Source organism: Drosophila sechellia, chromosome 3L (assembly GCF_004382195.2).
Source record: "Drosophila sechellia strain sech25 chromosome 3L, ASM438219v1, whole genome shotgun sequence".
NCBI classification, from domain to species: Eukaryota; Metazoa; Arthropoda; class Insecta; order Diptera; family Drosophilidae; genus Drosophila; species Drosophila sechellia.
The window spans coordinates 15,788,019-15,807,640 of record NC_045951.1 but is presented as its reverse complement, the minus strand read 5'-3'; the positions used below and the strand labels follow the sequence as shown (position 1 = coordinate 15,807,640).

The window sequence follows — 19,622 nt, the reverse complement described above, 5'->3', positions numbered from 1 at the left end:
AATTTACAACGACTACGCTTTCATGCCATTTAAGCCCCACATAACGCGAGTATTTCGACGAGCAGTCAAAGAAAATGTATTCAATTTTATTCACTTTTAACTGGGTAAAGATAAACGCCAGCTATCAGCGAATGACTCATACCAGCAAAAAAAAAAAAAAACGGTGACACGTGCGCATTTGCCATTTGAAATTTTGGCTGTGACAGTGCGTTATCACAATCGCAGGCCAAGTGCAGTTCATCGAATGAAAAGCGACACTGATTACGACCCAGAGAGTGGAGTCGATGAATGGGCCAGGCAATCTGGATTACAGATCCCCTCCAGCTTCGCCTGGCCAGGCACTTGATCCTCCTGCCCTGGAAGCATTTACGTCGCTACCCACAAATCAGTAAATGAAATTAACTCGCTTTCAATCGAGCAACGTTTAAACACTGTCTGATGGCATCGTGTCGTGGCTGCGTCGCCCCGTTGATAATAATAAACCAATAAAATTAATACAAATTGCAATTGTTGTGTGTGTGTTGTGGCTCGGCTCGATTGGCGCGACACACTTCAATTGGTTTGCTCTTTTCAGCTCCTCCGCTTCCCTTGGCTTTCCTTCTTTTTATTTGCCTTTTATTACGCACATATTTATTTAATGCAGGTCTGGCTGTCTAGAGGTCTACCCGTAGTTCCCGATCCTCCGCATCTATATCCAACGACCCATCCAGTCTGTCATGTGTGCGTCTGCCGCGTTGCGTGTTTGTTTGTTTGTTTATTTTATTGTTTGCCCTTGTTTTGCTGCCGCTGCCGACTGCAGCAATCGAATGTCTGGCTGAACAATATATATATATATATATATATATATATAACCACATTCAGGGTGCTTCAGTACTCTAAGGCAATTTGAGAAAAAAAAAACGCTGGCACTTTAATTATTGTCATAGGTCCTGAGCAAACCTTGAATTGCGTCGCATTCCATTCAGTTTACAATCTAATTATCATTCCATAATCTTTTTAGATACAGCTCAATAGAAACTTGCTAACTAGGCTATAAACTAATATATTAGTGTATATATTTGCTATTGTTTATCATATTTAAGATATATATAATGCTTATTTTAATCAGAACTGCGGCCAATTATTTTTATTACCAAAAATACTTTTCTAAGAAGAAGATTCTAAGAAGAGATAACCTTTACATCAAAGAAATCCATTAGAAAGCGGACATGTAAACGCTCAGCTCAAAAAAAATGTTTTCTTTCTTGTTTTCTGGGGGAAAAAATTGCTTCCTGTAAAATTGAAATCAAACAGTTTAGCATAAATGCACACACATGTCTAGAGCTGTCATCAAACACATTTCTTATGTTGTCATTTATTTTCGGCATATATTAGAATAAATAGCAAAGCTCAAAATACACACACATACACACACGTGTGCATTTGGGAACCTTTATTTTTCGAGTGAGGCCACGTGGTATTTGTTTAGGAGGCAAGAACGCATTTTTGCGGCATAACTTTCGTTGAATGCCGCCAGAGTCCCGAAAATTTAACGTCATCAACGGCGTCTTCGGTAGGGAAACACGTTGCGTATGCTTTATTTTGTTGGGCAACGCACACGCACGTTACGTATACGCCACCGTCTGCGCCAAACCGGAAGAGAGAGAGGGAGAATCGGGAGAGAGAGATAGAGAGCACTCAAATATGCGTAGGCCGCACACATAAACACATACACACACATAAGCTCGACTGTGTCCTTGAGAACCGTTCCCAGCAGCACCTTTCCCACATTTTCCGCATTGTAGGCACTCCAAGTTTATCAGCTGCGTTCAGCTCTCAATTGTGAGCCGCCGGTTTCCTCTCGTTTTTCCCCCGGCTTTTCCAACCCAACCTCCATTTGCAGGCTCGGCTTAACGCGTTCGAAGCGCATATCCTGCGTCGTCATCCTCGCTTATGCGTAGTTAGTTGTCTGCCGCTTTTGTGGCCTAAGCTTTTATTTTATTGTGCCACACGGACGACCACCATCTCGTCCCGCTGATCCTGCTCCTTGCCACTTGGTCGGTAATCCCATACTCGTTGTGTCTGGTCCTTCCAAAATGCCGATGCCGCAACGCACACACAGACAGACAAACAATTGGAGTGGTATGGGTGGCAGTGGGTGGCACTTCAGTGTGGGTGGTGGGTGGTCCAACTGGGGTCTCCGCTGTAATGTAATTTTGTGGAATTCCATGGAAAATAAGGTAAGGTAAGTTCTGGATTATGAAATACATTCTGGTCCATGCGATATAGCATTAAGCATGATATTAGTTTAAAGATGAATTTTTCTAATGATTTTCATAAAAACTATGTATAAGTTACTAGATATTTTGTATAGGATTTTTATATAAAACAAGTATATTTAACTATTGTATCCATATAAATTCTATACTTCCTATGATAACAATCAAATCTCCATAAAATAGTATATACTTTGGCAAAGTTTAGGTATACTTGTACGCATAATATAATGCAGAAAATTAACATATTATTAAGTGATTAAGTGTTACATAATGATGATTTGGGAAACCAATATGAGGGCATTGAACAAGTCCACATTGTCAGTTGTTTGTGCGGCAGAAATGTTTGCTGGCATATTTAGTCTGCGGATCTTGAAGGTTAAATATATGTAAGCACACCTTTTGTATATCCCATGGGCATTATGCAGTCGCCCGTTGTTGTTGTTGTTGTTGTAAGTCCCCTTTCCAACCAACCCCCTCCCCCCTGCAGCTGTCTGTCTGCGCCACTGCCTGCCAGTTTGTCTGGCAGTTTTGACTTGTTTGCCAAATGGCGTACAAGATATTTATGCATATTAAAACAATTTGCTTATTATGCCTGAATAATTGAGTGAGCACCAGAGCCGACGACTACGGAAAGCCGTATCTCAATCTAAATCTGAATCACAGGTTTAAATCGAGCTATGAATATACAGTATTTGCTGCTTAAATGCTAAATGTGGGAATAGTTATATATTCTGATTAAATATATCAAAGTGATTAATGATTCATAGTAAATAGCATTTCGCTGCATTGCCTAATGCTTTTTAAAACAATTGACATTTTTTTTTATAAATTTCCATAAATATATTAATAATTATTTATTGCAAAGCAAATCTTTTGCATATAATTATCATTAGATGCAATTATAAATGATTTGAATTTAATTGAAAGAGGCTAAAAACGTGTCTAAAGTTTATGGATTGCCAAATCTAAATAAATAAATAAATTTCCATAAATATATTAATAATTATTTATTGCAAAGCAAATCTTTTGCATATAATTATCATTAGATGCAATTATAAATGATTTGAATTTAATTGAAAGAGACTAAAAACGTGTCTAAAGTTAATGAATTACCAAATCCAAATAAATAAACATGTGTGCACTGATAATGGACGCATTTGCATATGACCCAAATTGTAAAATCTCGCAATAATTATGAGCAATAGCTACTGTACCGAATGATGGAGGCCGCCAACGGGTCGGCTACGTAATATTTGCCCGGCATTACATTTGACAAAGTCTACGTCAAACGTCTAGGTCTACATCGATGTCTGGGCGGCGACATCGAAGCGCAAACTTCAACAAAGCGTTAATTAATACTCGCAAATGTTTGCGCTTCGTCTGGCAATAAAAAAGTTAAGCGAGACAACGGACCAGGGCAAATAGACACCCCTTTACCCAGCACCAGTACCAGCGAGAGTCAGTCGCGGAAAGCGGCTGGAAAAAAAGTGAAATAAAATAAAATGAAATAATACAGATAGGGAACAAAGTACCGTCGTCATAAGTCAAATAAAAAGCGTAGCGCCAACAACAACTGTGTCGGCGGAAGTGGTGGAGTCACAGTCACAGTCGCAGCCAGCCGATGAATAGGCGCGCACACAATTTTCCGCTGCTCGCGAAATTATTGTGGGCCAGATAAGCAGACAGGTGGGTCAGGTGGGTCAGGTGCTCGGGCAGGTGGGTGGTTGGTGGGTGGTGGCTGGGTGAGTCCGGTCTGGCTAGTGACAAAAGCAGCGGAAGCTGCGTAACAGCTACGTCGCCCACACAATGCAATGTTCCCTTGGGTTGTGTTTGACAACTTAATAGGCGAGCGATGCTGCTACTCAGGGATAAACAAAGTCGAAACGAACCCATAATGCACTCTACCGCAGAAACAACTTGCAAATAAGTTTGGTTTATAATGCAGCCTTTTTATAGATTTAAATATTTTATTTTATATTATTATTTTTATCTTCTAATTATTAGAGTGTAATACACTATTACAATAATTAAAATCAAAATGTAAATATAAAATATAAATTAATAAATCAATTTAATAATGAATGAAAGTATTAAATTTATTTTAAATATAAAAATAAAATATATGAAACGTTTTTGAAGATGTATTTTATACTATCATAAATACTACATTTATATTACATTAATTTACATTACATTACATACGTAAAATCATAAGTGTATTTAATACTTTGTTGAAGTAGGGCACAATCATGGCAGAAAAAAACAAACTCTTAAATATATTTATATATTTATGATTGATGATATTAAACTTGATTTCACATAATTATCTTTCTTGCTGCTTTAGTATGTACTTTAGTTCTTATTTATCCAAGTACAGTCCCACAGCTGGATCTGCAATCGCAGACGGGTCAGCGAGTCCGGCCGATCCGCTTGCCACTCGCAACAAATTTTTATTTGACGGCATCAATCAGTCTCCTCGCCGTCTGCCCCCTCCCCGAAGCCAACCTTATCCACATCCTCATCCTCAACCCCATTCCCGGTGCCATCCCGACTACGTCTGGTCGGCTTTTGGTCCCTTTTGTTGCCCCAAAAGCAAAAGCGATCCAAAGTGCAGCGGCAGACGGACTCAGACTCACAAACAGACACAGACTGAAAAGCAGCCGCAGTCGCAGTCATTTTTAATGTCTCGACCCCAAAAAGCAAAAGGGGAGAAGCAAGAAGGTGGGGTGCTGGGGGCCAACGAGCTAACTGCAGACGGGGATACACCTGAAGAAATCGCAGTTACCTGCCACAGGTATTGTTTCAATTTAGAAAAAAAGCTTAAATAAGCTTAAAATCCATGCTCTTTTACCAGGAAAACCTTGTCCATCCATCGTAACCTAATTTAACAAATTACCTTAAAAAGAATTTTAAAAAATTATAAAAATACACTCTAAAATTACTCTTTATTGGCTACTATTTAATTATTCCTTTTATTATTCCAATTTCTACGCCATAACAAAATAAATAAAAAACCGATCTAAATATTAAAAGATCTTTTAGAAGCCTTGTTAGGCATTAAATGCAGGACTCTGGTTTTAGTCCAAGATCCTTTTTATCTATTTTTTGTAGAAAAAAGTTTCCCAAGTGTAATGTTGGTCGCTTTTCTGCAGACGACGCCGGCAATCATCAATTTCTCAGTGTCGCATTAGTTTTCATTAATTTGAGCGGCGTCGGCGAGGCAAGCAGATGGACCAGTCGCAGTCACGCCCCCTTTACACCCCCCTCCCCCTTCCTTTGTGGGCCAGACAACAATTGCAACTCACTGCAGCGCAGCAACAACAATTGGATCCGCTGGAAGCATTATTGATGCATTTGGCGAGTGGCGGCGACAGCGCGACGACTGATGACGTTGACAGCGATGAGAGCGATGCCAGCGACTGGGCGAATGAAGTTGACGTGTGGCGGACTCGATGATCCTGGACAGGCATAATGGAGGAGGAGGCGCAGGATGGGTGGGGGCTAGTACGCTGCAGCTGCACGGCTGTCAGGGAGCAGACAAACTCATAAATAAAGCCACGTAACGTAACCAGGGGAATAAGAAAAGGGAAAAGTAGTGGCAGGAAAAAAAATCAAGAGAAAAAAACAAGACGAAGCGGCTCATGAATGATTGCCAACTAATATAGCAAAAGTATTTCAATTTAACTAAACTTTCAAGCAAAAGTACAATCAAGAACTACTCCCATAAACTATCACAGAATATTTATTTTCGTTAATTTTGTATATCCATTTTATATGTAATTTTAATAAAGGAATTTCAAAAGTAAACCCAAATAAAATCTCGCCTATCGCAAAATAAGACGATAAATCACAATTAAAAACTTCCTTGTGAATTTTCAGCTGAGACATTACATCCCAAAAACTCATCTCAATTTAGGTTAGATTTCGTAATGGTAATAAGTTGCCATTTCGCCCGGGCCTTGGCTCAACTTTGACATTTTCATTTTCCCGGAACATCAATCCGCAAGCAAAGTCAGTGAAAGAAGCAGAAGAAGCAGCAGCGGCAACGACAAACAAAAAGTGTTTGTAATTCATTTTAACTTGGCCCAAGGGGTCCGCAAAGTATTTCTCAATCGAAACGATGGACAGGGGCGCAGCGGGGGCGAACCCTTTTTCCCCGCCACCCCTGTCTGTCTGGCTGTCTGGATTTCTGGCCAGACTTTCAAGGCAGCGCTTAAAAGGGGTGCAAAAGTCACTTCTCGCCACTCTGCTCTGCTCCTCAATTCCAGTCCCATTCCCATTCCCAATCCCAATCTCAATCTCCCGCCCATCGCAAAAATATTGAATTCAATTCCGAAAACTCAGCCACAGCTTCTGTTGCTTTAAATGCCCGAAAAGATGACGATGATGAAGTGGCCAAAAAATATACCAATATAATAACAAAGTACAGGATGAACAATAATTACAGTGCTATCTGAATGGGTTTCAGGTTTTTGCAAATTTGGCAAGGCTTTCTAAATTTGAATCGTCTTTCTAAATTGTGTAACCCAATAAACTTTTACACAGTAAAGTTTTGTTTTGCTAGAAATTGAATAAGCAACCATAAAGAATTTTTAAAAACAGAAATAAAATATATTTTATTTGTTACTTTCATATACTTTTAATTATTTCCAAAAAGATGAATAGTTTCGAAATCGTTACTGTCTTTCAAACACTGATTTATGTATCAAATTTAAAAAAGTGATGAAAAATGTAATTTAAAACATTTCATTTAGTGAGTAACCACTGTAGCATATTTCGTAAATTTCATTTTACCAACTCGCCCGGCTGCGAGAGGATGAAAATCGTCGCCGGCCTGTCAACTCGCCAGGACTTGTGGGTCGTTAGGGGGTGGCTTTGTGCGGGGGGTTGGGGTCCGACTGGACTCGTTCGTTTTTCAAGGTTAAGCACACGCACACACACACATAGACTTACAGGCACAGACGAACCTATACCAATGCAGGAGCGCCAAGTGGCAGACGGCGAGCCAGACGCAATTGGAAAAGGGGCAGTTGGGGGGTGATGGGATTTTAGGGGTTAGGGGTTTGGGGGTGGTGCGGTGCCTCGTTGAGTGGGAGTGCATTTCAGCTTACGCTTCACTTAATTTTCGGGCTATAAATGTGTGACTTTCTGTGTGTCTGCGTCTGAGCTTCTGTGTGTGTGTGTGCCCTTTGCAGGCTCGAGGGTGCAATATTTTCGACTCTGGATGAGGATGAATGACGCGCCAAAGTTTCGCAACGCCTTCTGGCTTTGTTTGCACTTGCTCGTCTACTCCTCGACGTTTTCTACTTATTTTATTTCATGTTATTTTATTTTATTTTCTTATTTTCGTGATTTTCTTGTTTTTGGCTTTTTCGGAGTGGCCTGCGGCATTTTAGATTGTCGCCGTCGTCGTCTCAAATTTTTGTATTTTTCGGCGTGTACTTGAGTTTGCCCACCAGAGTGCGAGTTACATGTGATAATGTGATTTACTAGGTGAGTTCCCAAGAGGTGAGCGGGGGGAAAAACAAGAGTAATGACAGTTCAAATAGTTAAAGGAAACTCATAGTTCACTTGCCAAGTTCCAAATTGTGTGAAATTGATAGATGAAAGTGGTCGGTAAAGTTAAAATAGTTAATTTAGAGAGGGGATGCTTAGAAAAGGTTCTCGCTGAAATGTTATTCGCAAGATTCATATATCTACAAATATGGTTTTTAATTTAAGTAAATAGTACATAAATAGAATACACGTTTTAAATATTGAGCAACAGCTAAATCTTAGGAATAGGTTACCTGCATGAGTTCGGCATTTGGTAGAGAAAGTTAGTTACATAGTTAAAAAACAAATTTCTAGATTTCCAAATAGTGTTCTATAGTGTTATATAATCTGAATTATATTGAGTTGGTAAGCGATTAAGATTGCAGATCCGTCGTTCTGATGACATCTTTTGAATTCGAATCCATATCCAAAAGCCATCTTTTGGTGATGCCACTGAAATTCGCCATTTCGTTGTGCATGCCACTGTAGTGGAGGCCTCAAGTGCCGCCCTGCAGCAGCAACAACAACGTGCAGAACAATAACAACAATGCCAAATCGGCAATAACAGACGCCGGTGCAGACATCGTCAGACGTCCTCGTTCTCCGCTCGTTGTTCACCGTTCATCGCTCGTCGTTGGTCGTTCGTCGTTCGTCGTTCGTCGCTGCCGTCGGCAGTCAAAGTCATAAACTTTATTTTCTGTTGCCTGCACAAAGGCGCAGCACACGCAGCTGCGGGCGAGAGCGAGATGGCATGCGTTGCACATGCGACGAGTGTCTCTTATGCTGGATGCACTGAGAGAAATCACTTTAAATATTTGATTTATCTTAAGCTAGATTATTAGTGGCCACAATAAGATTATTTATATGACCAAATAAACTCTAAAACTAAGAATTTTTATTAAATTTATAAATAAATTTATATATTAGCTACTATTTTATTTTTTTACTATATCTTGCCTATAATCTAATCAAACATCATTTTCATGTACACTTTCTTAACACTATTATATCCATAATCACTATTGCTTCGTTACTACGCAGATTGTCGTTCAGAAATGTTCTTTTCAAAGTGTTGCACTATGTTTTTCAGTGATTCCCTTGTCCTACCTGCCCCCCTACCCTCCCCCTGCCACCGTTAACCCGGTGTGTGGGCGGTGAAACATTTCATGCGTTTTGTAGTCTCAATTCGCTTGCAGTTCGACAGCAGCCGCCAGACATTTTGGGATTGGGTAAGAGCGACGACAATTTCTGGTGGACTGGGAAGTCTGTCTGGCTTTTGAGGCCCTCTGTCTGGTCTGTTTTACTTTCCTTTTGTGCTTTGTTGTGTTGTGCTGCTCTGCTCTGCTTGGCATTATTGTGTATAATCAGCAGCACTGATTGTGCTGCAAAATCGGAGACAGGCGGAAAGTTTGCCCCCCTTCCCCCTTTCCCCTTCCACGGCTTCCGGCGATATCTCTCCCCTAATTAGCTGGCCATTAGGCATATGGCCACCGTATTTATCTAGCGGGCAACAGGTCCGGCAATTGAAATTCAATTCAAGTACCGCCGTGAGTCATAACTCATGCGACTCATGAGTGCGAATAACAACCCCCGTACGAACAGATAGGGTAGTTAATATCGTGATTAATTTGCCCGACGCCCGACGACCTTCAACCTGTCCGCAAACAACAAGTGCCAGCCAGCCAGACACATTTCCGAAATCAAATTTTCATAAAGAAAAACACAAGTCCAAAAAAGGTACAACAGGCGAGAAAAAATGCCAACGTAAATTCCACCTTGGGGCCAGACCGTTAGCAACCCCCTCGCATTTTGGGCCACGGAGATTCAACCCATCCGAAATGGCCAAAACCGAAAACCGAACACTCCACCCACTTCCGTCTGCCCGACTGTCTGGGTTTTGGCATTGAAAAGTTTTCCACACATTTTTGGGCCCTTTTTTTCAAGTTGGTTTGGGTATTTGCAAAATGCAATTGCATAAGTGGAAATTAGGCGTAGGCTTTGGAATATCTAATAATAATTTAATTTGTTAATTTGATTTTTTCTACTTACCAAACGGAAACAATCAATAATAACCTGCAGTCCTGCCAGTTGTTTAATTTAAAGCACATCCAAATAAAACTCAACAATGGTAGAAACGCCTTAGGGCCACACTTTTTAACTGCCCAAAAAAAAAAAAAAAAAAAAACAATCGAATGGCTGCCTTTGCTACGACTTAACTTGAATGAAATGTGGCCCGAACCCTTTGGCAAACAAAAAATGCAAAGAGGATACAGGCCAAAGGAGCAAAAAACGACGGAAAGACCGAGACACAGGCGACTGGCAAACGGAAGCCAAGGAAGGAGTCTTGGACATGTGAATGTGATTACATTGAAATTTATGTGCATTTGTTACATGGCAATGTGCAACATGTGGCCTCTTTTTGCGCCACATCTCGATTGCAGGATGTTTGTCTGCGATTCTTTTTGGGGGAGCGCCCTGCCAATATCCTGTTGCCAGTCGTTGCCATAAATCTTGGACGCACACTCACACACACATGCAACTGGCAACTGATCCCAGACCTTATCAACTGCAAGATGCTAATTATAAACAAGCTGCCCCAAAACGGCAACAGAAGCGGTGGCATCATCATCAACTTCATCATCGGCTACTGGGCATGCGCGCCGCTCTCGAGCTGGAAGAAAAAAAATATAAAAAAAACTGGTTACTTTGTGGCATTTAATACACGACTCTTAATCGCCGGCCAATTAGAATAACAACTACCTTCTCTGGGAAATTTATTAACGTTTATCAATTGATTGCCGGCGAATGCAATTACACGTTACAAACTGGAAATTCACCCCAACCCTTCGTCAGCCCTTTGACTTTCAATTCAATGTATTTCTTGGATATTTTTTTTTTTACTTTTTTTAAATGTCTGGCCGATTCTTTTGAGCCCCTTCTGCTGCAACAAAAATAGGCGGCTGACGTCAAAATGCAAGCCAGACGGGAAATGGGGGGAGGGGTGAGTGGGGAACGAAACCGAAAAAAAACCAAGTTGGAGTCGCCTCTGCAATTTTGTGGCGCGTTCAAAAAAAATGTTTTTGCACAAAAGCCAACTTTAGTTGTACGACAATCAAAAGTACACGCGAAAAGCAAGGGCACAAATTTTTAGCCTTTTTAATGAATATCCTAAAATTTTACAAAAATATAGCTGTTAAAATAACACGCTTTTTATTATTGAATATTCAAATTATAAGCATTAAAAATGCTTACTTGTACCAAGAATATTTAATTGGTAAATTAATCATTTTTCTAGTAATTTAACATTTGTATTAAAGTATATTGCACTCCAAAAGAATTAAAAACATAAAACAAGTATGCATAATAAATTTAATAAATGTATATTATGTTTTTAGTCTTTCATCAAAAACTAAATGGTAAGCAGGGTATATTTCAAAATACGTTATTGAAACCCTTTTGGTTTAAAAGTGTATGAGATCGAAAAAAAAACCTATCCCAAAAAATCCTCAAGAGCAACGACAACATCAACTGCAAAAGCAACAACAAATTGTGCCCAGCAGACAACAAGGAAAATGCAGACGGCGACAACAAGATGCAAACGCAAATATCGGCAAGAGACGCTGATGACGACAGCGAAGCACAAACACAAACGCAAGCAAAAACAAACGCAAACACAAACACAAACAACCACCGAGTGAAGCAGCAGACTTTATGGTTTGCTCACGTTGTTGTTGTTGCTGTTGTTGTCGGTCTGCAGACGAGGAATACTTTTCAAGGTCACGCATAGAATTTCGGTATTTTGTTTCATGCGTCTGCTGCTGCACACACACATACTAACGAACAACATGAGTGCAGAGTGAAAGAGCGAGAAGGAAAACAGACTGCGACAGACTACCCCTATCCCTTTTCGGCATTAGCAGAGAGCTTTTAGCATACCCTGTAATTGAAAAGGAATAGTGGAAGTCGGGATTAAATTAAAAATAAAACTCACTATTAAAAAATAAATTTGAAATAACACAACAAATATTAGGGAAATCTGAAACATATTTTACTCTTATATAAGAAGTGCCAGTTAATTAATCAGCTTAAATAATAAGTTACTTTACTTACTTTACTTTGTAGCTTATCTATTCTACTTGAATATATACAAACATTTTTCGTTTGAGACGTCAAACCATAAAAACTGTCATATCTTAAAAAAAAGGTCTCTCGTGTTCCTCGTTCTTTAATTGTTGTTATAAACCAAGATAGAAAGTGCAAGGGTCGCCTGATTCCACTGTTATATCAGAAATAAAGTTAAAAATATTTCACTTATCTGAGTGCTGAGTATACTAAAGTGCAAAAGATATAATTTATTTTACATTATATAAGCGATTTATAGGAACAGTTAAGTGTTTTACTTCGTACAGTCATGGAACAAACATCCATGCCCGCTTATGAAAACTGGGTATCCATCGCGTCGAGTTGCCGCTTGTGTCCTACCGAAAATTTCCATGCATTTGGTGGGCTATATGTTGCATCGATGAGAGCGCAAAGAGAGCCTAGCCTGTGTTTGAGCAGAGTATTTGAATCACTTTGAGGCTGAGGCGTCTGGTGTCTGTGTCTCGTTGTCTGTACCCGTGTCTGTGTCTGACATTGAGCCACTTTGCGACCGCCTGTCTCCTGTCTCCAGTCTCCTGTCTGCAGTCTCCCGGCTCTCCCCTCGAATGCTCTTCACATCGTCAGTGGCCGCCGTCTGGCGGGGAGAGCTGTAATCGTGGGCACACCGAAAGAATATATTCCCCAATGATCTGAAACTAAGAATCCATAAGTTAAGTTTATTATGAAGACAGCAATGAAATAAATTCGAATTCCTGCTGAAAATAAGCCATCTATGCTTGAAAAGGAACTAGGCAACCAAGGCAATGTATTCTTTATTATCATATAAACTTTGTATATGATATTATATAGAAAGTGAAAGGATAACTCATCATACATTTTTCCTGTGCAGTCTATGGTTTTCGTGGAGTGGAGAAGTTCGGGGATTGGTTGGATTCCAACCGAAAAAATTGCCTTAATAGCGCATTTTCGTTGATTTTTTTGGCACTTGTTCTTGTTGTTGGCCGTAGTTGTCCTTGAAGTCGCTCACGTTGCGACTGCCTTTCAATCGCCCTTTCCTTGCAGTCTGCCCGCCACTCCTCTCGCTCGCACTCGCCCGCTCCGCCGTCTCCCCGTCCTTGTCGTCTGCCAGGGATTCGAGTCCCGACTTTAAGGACTTCGTCGGCGCTTGGCTTGTCCTTTATTTCTTTTAATGAGACACTTGTGTATCCTTTGCAGAGAAGGTACATACAAGTGTTCTTTTCTTAAGCTTTGTTCGACTTATTCTCCGGTTATTTTATCGTCTTCTTTTGCTACTCTTCCGTGATGCACTGGAAAAAAAAAAAATGTAAATTAAATGAAATTCAATCTGATTTAATAACAATGCGTATCAGTATTTTTATAAAGCTAAACATCTAGTTTAAATTTGAGCAAGCTTAAAAAATTACACCAAATATGTATATGTAGTCATAAAATAAGTGTTTTTAAAATACTATTGATAAAAATAATTGTTACACAAAGACTATGATCAAAATGATTGTGTTTCCATCTCAAATTGGACCGGCTTAAACTTTTTATTGATAAATCAAGATGAGGAACCTATTAGTTTCTTTTAACAAATTACCTTTATTGTTACAATACTTTTATTTCTACGATCCCAACTTCTCTCTGTGTACGTTTTTCGTGACTTTTTTTGGCCTGGCATTTAATAGGATAATAAGCAAATAGGCTTATGTAAGGCATGGAAAAAAGGACACACATTCCCAGCGAGGAGCCGTTGACAATGACGTTAGTCCGCAGAGCTGAGGGCACACACACAAAAAGAAAGGAAGAAGCCCAACAGTCAACAGTTCATCTGGCAGTTTGGGGGAGGATGGGTGAGTGAGGTGAGTCTCTGGGTCTGAGTCTCTGCCCTCTGGACTGCGGCCTCGCCTGCACTTATCGTAATTTCATGCACAGACCGCAGACGTCTGCCCGGCCCCCATCCCCTCAAACACCCCCTGCCCCTCTTGCAGCACTGCCCCACGCCCCTGGCCGCAGTAAGCTCACCTCTCGAGCGACCCCTGGTCCGCCAGCCAATTGCTCCGACTGCATTTTTTTGCAGTGCCCCTTTGGACTCTGAGATTGTCTCGTCAAAAATTGATAGGCTGCTTGCAGATGTGCCACGATGCTGGCACAGTGGGCTGAAGTCAATCAATGCTTTGCTAAAATTAATAAATAAATTGTATATAAAATATAATGAAAGAAATTTGCACTGCTACATTATTTTTACAAATATATAAGTTTAACAATAAACTGATACCATTTGCAACCAAATAGGAATTTAAACGTTTAAAAATAAAGCAAAAAATTCTTAAGCTAATATTGGAAAAAAGAATAACAAAAATTGGGGTTCATTCATGAAACATAAATAAAATGTATAAATTTAAAATGTCCAAATATTTCGCAACACACTGTGCATAATTTTTTTACATTCGCTGTGAGGATGAAACGCCAACAAATATGTTGAAAAAAGCGCGCTCAAAACAAGCTCCAGTCCCCCAGCACCAGTTCCCTCTTCCGATCCCGATCCCTATCCCTATCCGAGTCCCGATCCGAAGCCCAATCCCAATTCCATGTCCGTGTCCAGCTGCAAAACCAAGACGACGACGTCGCGAGTCCAGCAGACGACTGACTGTAATTATGGTCATGTCAAATATGGGCGACGTTGACGCAGCAGCAACTGCAGCAGCAGCAACGAAAGTTGCATCAGCAACATCAGCGGAGATTCAAGTGGATTTCCACTAAGAGCTGTGTCTTGAAGGATGCTCACTTGAGGGAGCAGCAAACTTGAGGGGCAGCAGTTGATTGATGTGGTCTGGCTGCCGGGGAATAGCCTGGTCGGCTTGGGCCTGGACTCGGGACTGGACTTGGAAGTCCCGAGTTCGTGTCCGTGTCTGATCTGCTGTGGGTAAAGTCCGATTTCCTATCTGGGCCTGGGCCGACTCTCAATCCGCATCGAGGTCTTCGTCCCTGCCCCAAATGGAGCACATGTTGCTTCTGACTTTGGATTTTCTCTACCCTTTTGCTATGCCATATGTGGGTATATTCTTTTTAAATCAAAAGAAAATTGAATTGAAAATTTAAAAAATGTATAGAATTAAAAACAGTTGAACTTCTTCTTCAAAATAAAAGTTTTAAATACTTTAGTGCGTCCTACTATTTAATAAGTCAAATAAATCTGAGTATAATTCCTATTCCTATAATTTTCCGCACTAATTTGGAAATATATTTAAACATAAATCGATTTTAAGTCTAGGGCACGGTTGCATTTCAGTACCGAGCATCCTAGGCACTTTGATGTCTTCGTAATCAACCATACTGCATTCACTTTGCCTTCATTATTGTTTTCTTGTGTGTTTGATTGGACATTGCCTTGATTAAATCACTTTTCAGTCACTGACAGTTAATCAAGGCGAAGGGAAGTGAAGCTGGGACCGTGCAAAAATATAAAAAATATGGGAAAAAAGCGCATTTTCAAGGTGCACCATGGGGCGTTCGGTCGTGACTCGTCCCCTCTCTCGCTCCCTCATTCTCTCCGTCTCGCCGCTCTGCTCTCGTCTCTTTCTGGCCAAACCGCTCGCTCTCACTGGTTGTCCGGACAACGGACAAACGGACAGCGGACAACCGACGACCCAAGCGTCGCCGCCATGCAACTTCCGCCTGCTCCAATTGTTTGCGCATACAAAGAAACCACGTCGCATCGATGCAACTGTGTGTGTGCATAGGTGTGTGTGTGTGTGTGTGCGCGCGCTGCACGTGTGTGTATGTAGGATATAATCCAAACAAACATATTGTTTTGTCTGCAGTTCTACCCCCGCAGGAACCCCTCCTGTCCCGCTCCTCGCCGCACACCACCATTGAAAAAAACCCCGCGCGACCCCGTCTGTTGGCGTTGTCCCCTGCAACCCCCTTGCATTTTTTACCCTTTGCAACCCCCTCACACCGTCCCTGTCTGTGTGTCGATTGTATTGGGCTGCAACAAAGCGTAGTCGTCGTCGTCGTCGCCGCCGTCTGAAGTGCATCGCCAGGAGAGGCAAGAGCAGCAGCAGCAGCAACATCAGGAGCAGCAGCAACAACAGCAACACCAACCGATGCAACTGCAAAGCTCAGCATGCAGTTTTTGCAGTCCGTTGTTTTTCGAGTTTACGTTTTAATTTTTTACCCTTCAGTTTTTTTTTTTTTTTCGTTGGTTGTTGTCAAGACAGTGGGCAATTTTCGTGTCCAGAAAAGATTGCAGTTTATGGGCTTGTTGACCAGAGGCCACTGCCATTTGCTGCATTGTGGCGTCGCATCAGTCGGCTTAGTGTCACCACAAATGGCGAGTAACTAGGTGATTTGATTGGGTTTCAATAATCTTAGTGTGCTTTCGATGAACAGCAAAACAAAATCAGAAAATAGTTGACAAAGGATGTGTAAAGAGTCCTGCAACTTCATTGAAACTTAGCGCGTACTACTTATAGGGATTATAGTAGATACAATCATTTGTCTAATAATTTCCCATTTGAAGTCATTTTTAACTATCTTTTTGTTCTTGCAACTATTTACCTTCATTATGTGCAGTTCTGCAAGTCACATGGTTTTTGAAAAAAATGTCCTATTCTGTTCAACAGCATTAATTATTCCCTTTCTATGCAATACTTTCACCCAAGCTTTGCATGTCTCATTTGTCCTGGCAAATCTGTTCCCCTGGCCCCTCGTCGCCGTCGCGTTCTTCTTCATTAAACTTTGCAACAAAAGCACTTTTGTGTCAGTCAGTCCAGCCAGTCGACGAGCAGGGCCACCGGTGCTATTCTCCGGCTCCAGATCCGCTCCATTTTGAAGTTGTCTGCGTCTCAGACACCGGCGACAACAACAACAACACAGCGGCAACATCGGCGACAGCAACAACGTGGTGCAGCCTTTTAGTTTAAGTTGTAGTCGTCTGGCCCCGGCCGGGTATGCACTGCGAGAAAAGCACTAAGGAAATTGGAAAGTAAAATATATTATTTACAAATTACTAAGTATTATCTTAAAATTATTCAAATGAGCTAAGGAAATTATCATACCTATGCATATGTACATATGTAATGAAGTTTAAAAGTATGCTACAATTATCGTTATGATAAATAATTTATAAAATAATAACAATATATAAGTAATGGTATGATATATAGTAGTCAAGTTTATATCCTTCGTTGTTCGAATATGACATTTAATATCTTTTGATCAGCATGCTTAGCAGTTATTTAAAAAGTTAGTTCTCTTCGTTTTTATTCGATATATTCAACTTATCATTCTGGAATATATAAATTTTCAACAACTTGGTTCTACTTGTTGACAGTGCACGAATATTGAGCGGGGGAGTGGGAAACGACGAGAGTCTGGGTCTCTCTAACTGCGGCTTAAGTAGGTTGGCTGGCTAACCACCCTGTGTTCGGCCCTCAACCACCCGCCGAACCGCCCGACCACCCACTGCATGCCATACCCCCTCCCCTTCCCCTTTTTCCGTCCTCTGATGTGGCCTCTTCTCTCGCCTTCACTGCCTTCTGCTTTGTTATTCATATTATCCGGCAAATATTTGTCGTTGTCATACGAAAAATGTCTACAAAACGAACGAAAAAACACACACACACGCCGGGCGAGACAAGAAAAAGGGTTGCTCCGGCATAGACTACCCTACTCAGCCGCATCCTCAACCTCATCCCCATCCGCATCCCCATCCTCAACCTCAACCACATCGTCCTTGTTCTCGTCCTGAGACTGAGGCTGAGATTCAGATTCTGATGCGGATTCGGATCCAGTGGCAGACGGCCGCTGTTCGTGCCCCTCGATCCGCACTAATGGCCGCAATTGTGGGCTGCCTCCTCGAATCATCGCCCGCCCGGCAGATTCATCCCGACCCAAATTGTCAGCAACAATGTGCAGCATGGGTTGTGTGCACTGTGATTCACCCCTCCTGATAATATCTTAATAGATTCTTTTCGCCCGGCTGCGGGTTCATTTGAATTTGAATTTGAATTTGAATTCAGTGCGACTTTCGCAGGATTGCCGGCTCTGTCAGTCATTCCGTCAATGTCTCTGTGGCTATCCAAAGGTGTCTTGTCCAGAGGCCTTTGGCTGACTTCTTAGCGTTCTCGTTCCCATTCTCGTTTGCGTTTTGTGACAGGATCCTTCGTCTCCTTGGTGCAATTTGTATAATGAGCATTTGGCACACAACTCCTTTGACTTTCAGCACCTCATTGTGCCCGTTGACTGGTGGCATCTGGATTTTATTGTGGCCATGAAAGACATTCTTCGCATCCTCCTTCTGGGTTATTAATTTGATTTTATTAACACTGCTCAGTAGTCTTAGGTGTTGGCAATGCAATTTTAGCTTCAATCTTAAGCGTTCTAAATATTTAGAATAAACATTAAAAATTACAAATTTACGCATTTTAACATTGCAGTGAAAACGTAAATATATTCTTTATAATAATAAAACGTTGCAACGAATAATAAAATATCGCAGTTTAACTTTTAGCAGTCCTTCACGCCTCAAAACGGCTGTTAATTATTTTCTATTTCTATAATCTGTTTAACTACCCGACATGTATTAAATAATAATTTTATATAAACAGAATAGGTATTAAAAACAATTCAATTCTAAATCATGAAAACAATTAAACATTGGTTAAATTAAATGGCAGTTTTGAGGAAATTTTTATTTTGCACCATCATTTAAGCTCCAAAGGCCATGTCGAACGTGTTGAAAATAGTTGTTATACTAGCAACATTTATATTGACATGGAGATTCAGTGTAAGTCAAATATATATTGCTAAAACACCCAACGAATTATAAACTAACAACTTACTAGCAGTATTCTGTCACCTATAAACTTACAAATGTGAATTGCGCTAGCCACAACAAATCATGGGTTACAATTAATGAGTTTTCAAACATCAATCACACTTGCCCGTACTATGTAAGTAGTGCAAATACGAAATATATGTAATAACTCTTAAAATCTTTAATTTAAGGGAGACATTTTAATTAGAGGAATGTATCTCAGAACTGAAATTAAGGCAATACCGTATCCATCCGGAAAATATATGCTGCAAATGAACTGGAAATTCTATCAGAAACTTCAGTTAGTAACCAATGTTAGTTACGACTTCATTGAAAATTTGTTATAATGCATATAACTTATTTGCAATTATTAAGAAATCTCAACATAAATGTAATGTGATGTAAATTTGGAATGCAATTGTATTTTGTATTTAATATATCCGTTTAAATGTTGAATAATTCATAGACACATGTGTACGTTTCAATTACAAATACTAATAAATTATTATGAATAATATGTCGATTTACTCGACTATCAGATACCTCTTACTCAGCTGGTGGAAGTGCAAGTGAGAACGTTATTGTTTCTCAACAGATATGGTATTATTGATTCGGCTGTCGATTCTGAAAAGTATATACACTTCTGGATATGCCTTCTTCTATCTGTTACAAACTTTTCACAGCATACAGAATACCCCTTTACTCTATAAAAACAGTTTACCTAATCGTAATCATTAGTATATTACATAATTTCGAATTTCAGCTTTTAAAATGATTTTTTAATACATACCATGTTCCACGTATTAAAATACAATTACTATAAAAGAGATTAAATTGAAAAGAGGTTGACAATGAAATTAAAAATATATCATGGCCTAGCATTATTAATAAATGAAAAATATTTG

General features: G+C 40.2%; 2 protein-coding genes and 1 long non-coding RNA gene across 3 annotated transcripts in view; 2 read left to right on the top strand and 1 right to left on the bottom strand.

Annotated features, from left to right (window-relative positions):
* Positions 1-19,622, top strand: part of LOC6605882 (protein arginine N-methyltransferase 1) — a 74,142-nt gene that overhangs the window by 22,752 nt on the left and 31,768 nt on the right. The window lies entirely within an intron of this gene.
* On the bottom strand, positions 11,940-14,068 carry LOC116801309. Its single transcript, XR_004361929.1, has 3 exons — positions 13,920-14,068; positions 12,769-13,201; positions 11,940-12,589 (listed from the first exon to the last, which is right to left on the bottom strand). It is a non-coding gene; the product is annotated as an uncharacterized LOC116801309 (long non-coding RNA).
* LOC116801308 lies at positions 17,551-19,244 on the top strand. Its single transcript, XM_032720110.1, has 3 exons — positions 17,551-18,687; positions 18,749-18,853; positions 18,909-19,244. Exons 1-3 carry the CDS (start codon positions 18,625-18,627, stop codon positions 19,062-19,064), a joined length of 324 nt encoding a protein of 107 aa, XP_032576001.1. The 5' UTR covers positions 17,551-18,624; the 3' UTR covers positions 19,065-19,244.

Coding starts and splice junctions, on each gene's coding strand:
- LOC116801308 (XM_032720110.1), top strand. CDS start 18,625: ATGTCGAACGTGTTGAAAATAGTTGTTATACTAGCAACATTTATATTG. Junction 18,688..18,748: donor TATTGACATGGAGATTCAGT/GTAAGTCAAATA, acceptor ACTTACTAGCAG/TATTCTGTCACCTATAAACT. Junction 18,854..18,908: donor ATCACACTTGCCCGTACTAT/GTAAGTAGTGCA, acceptor CTTTAATTTAAG/GGAGACATTTTAATTAGAGG.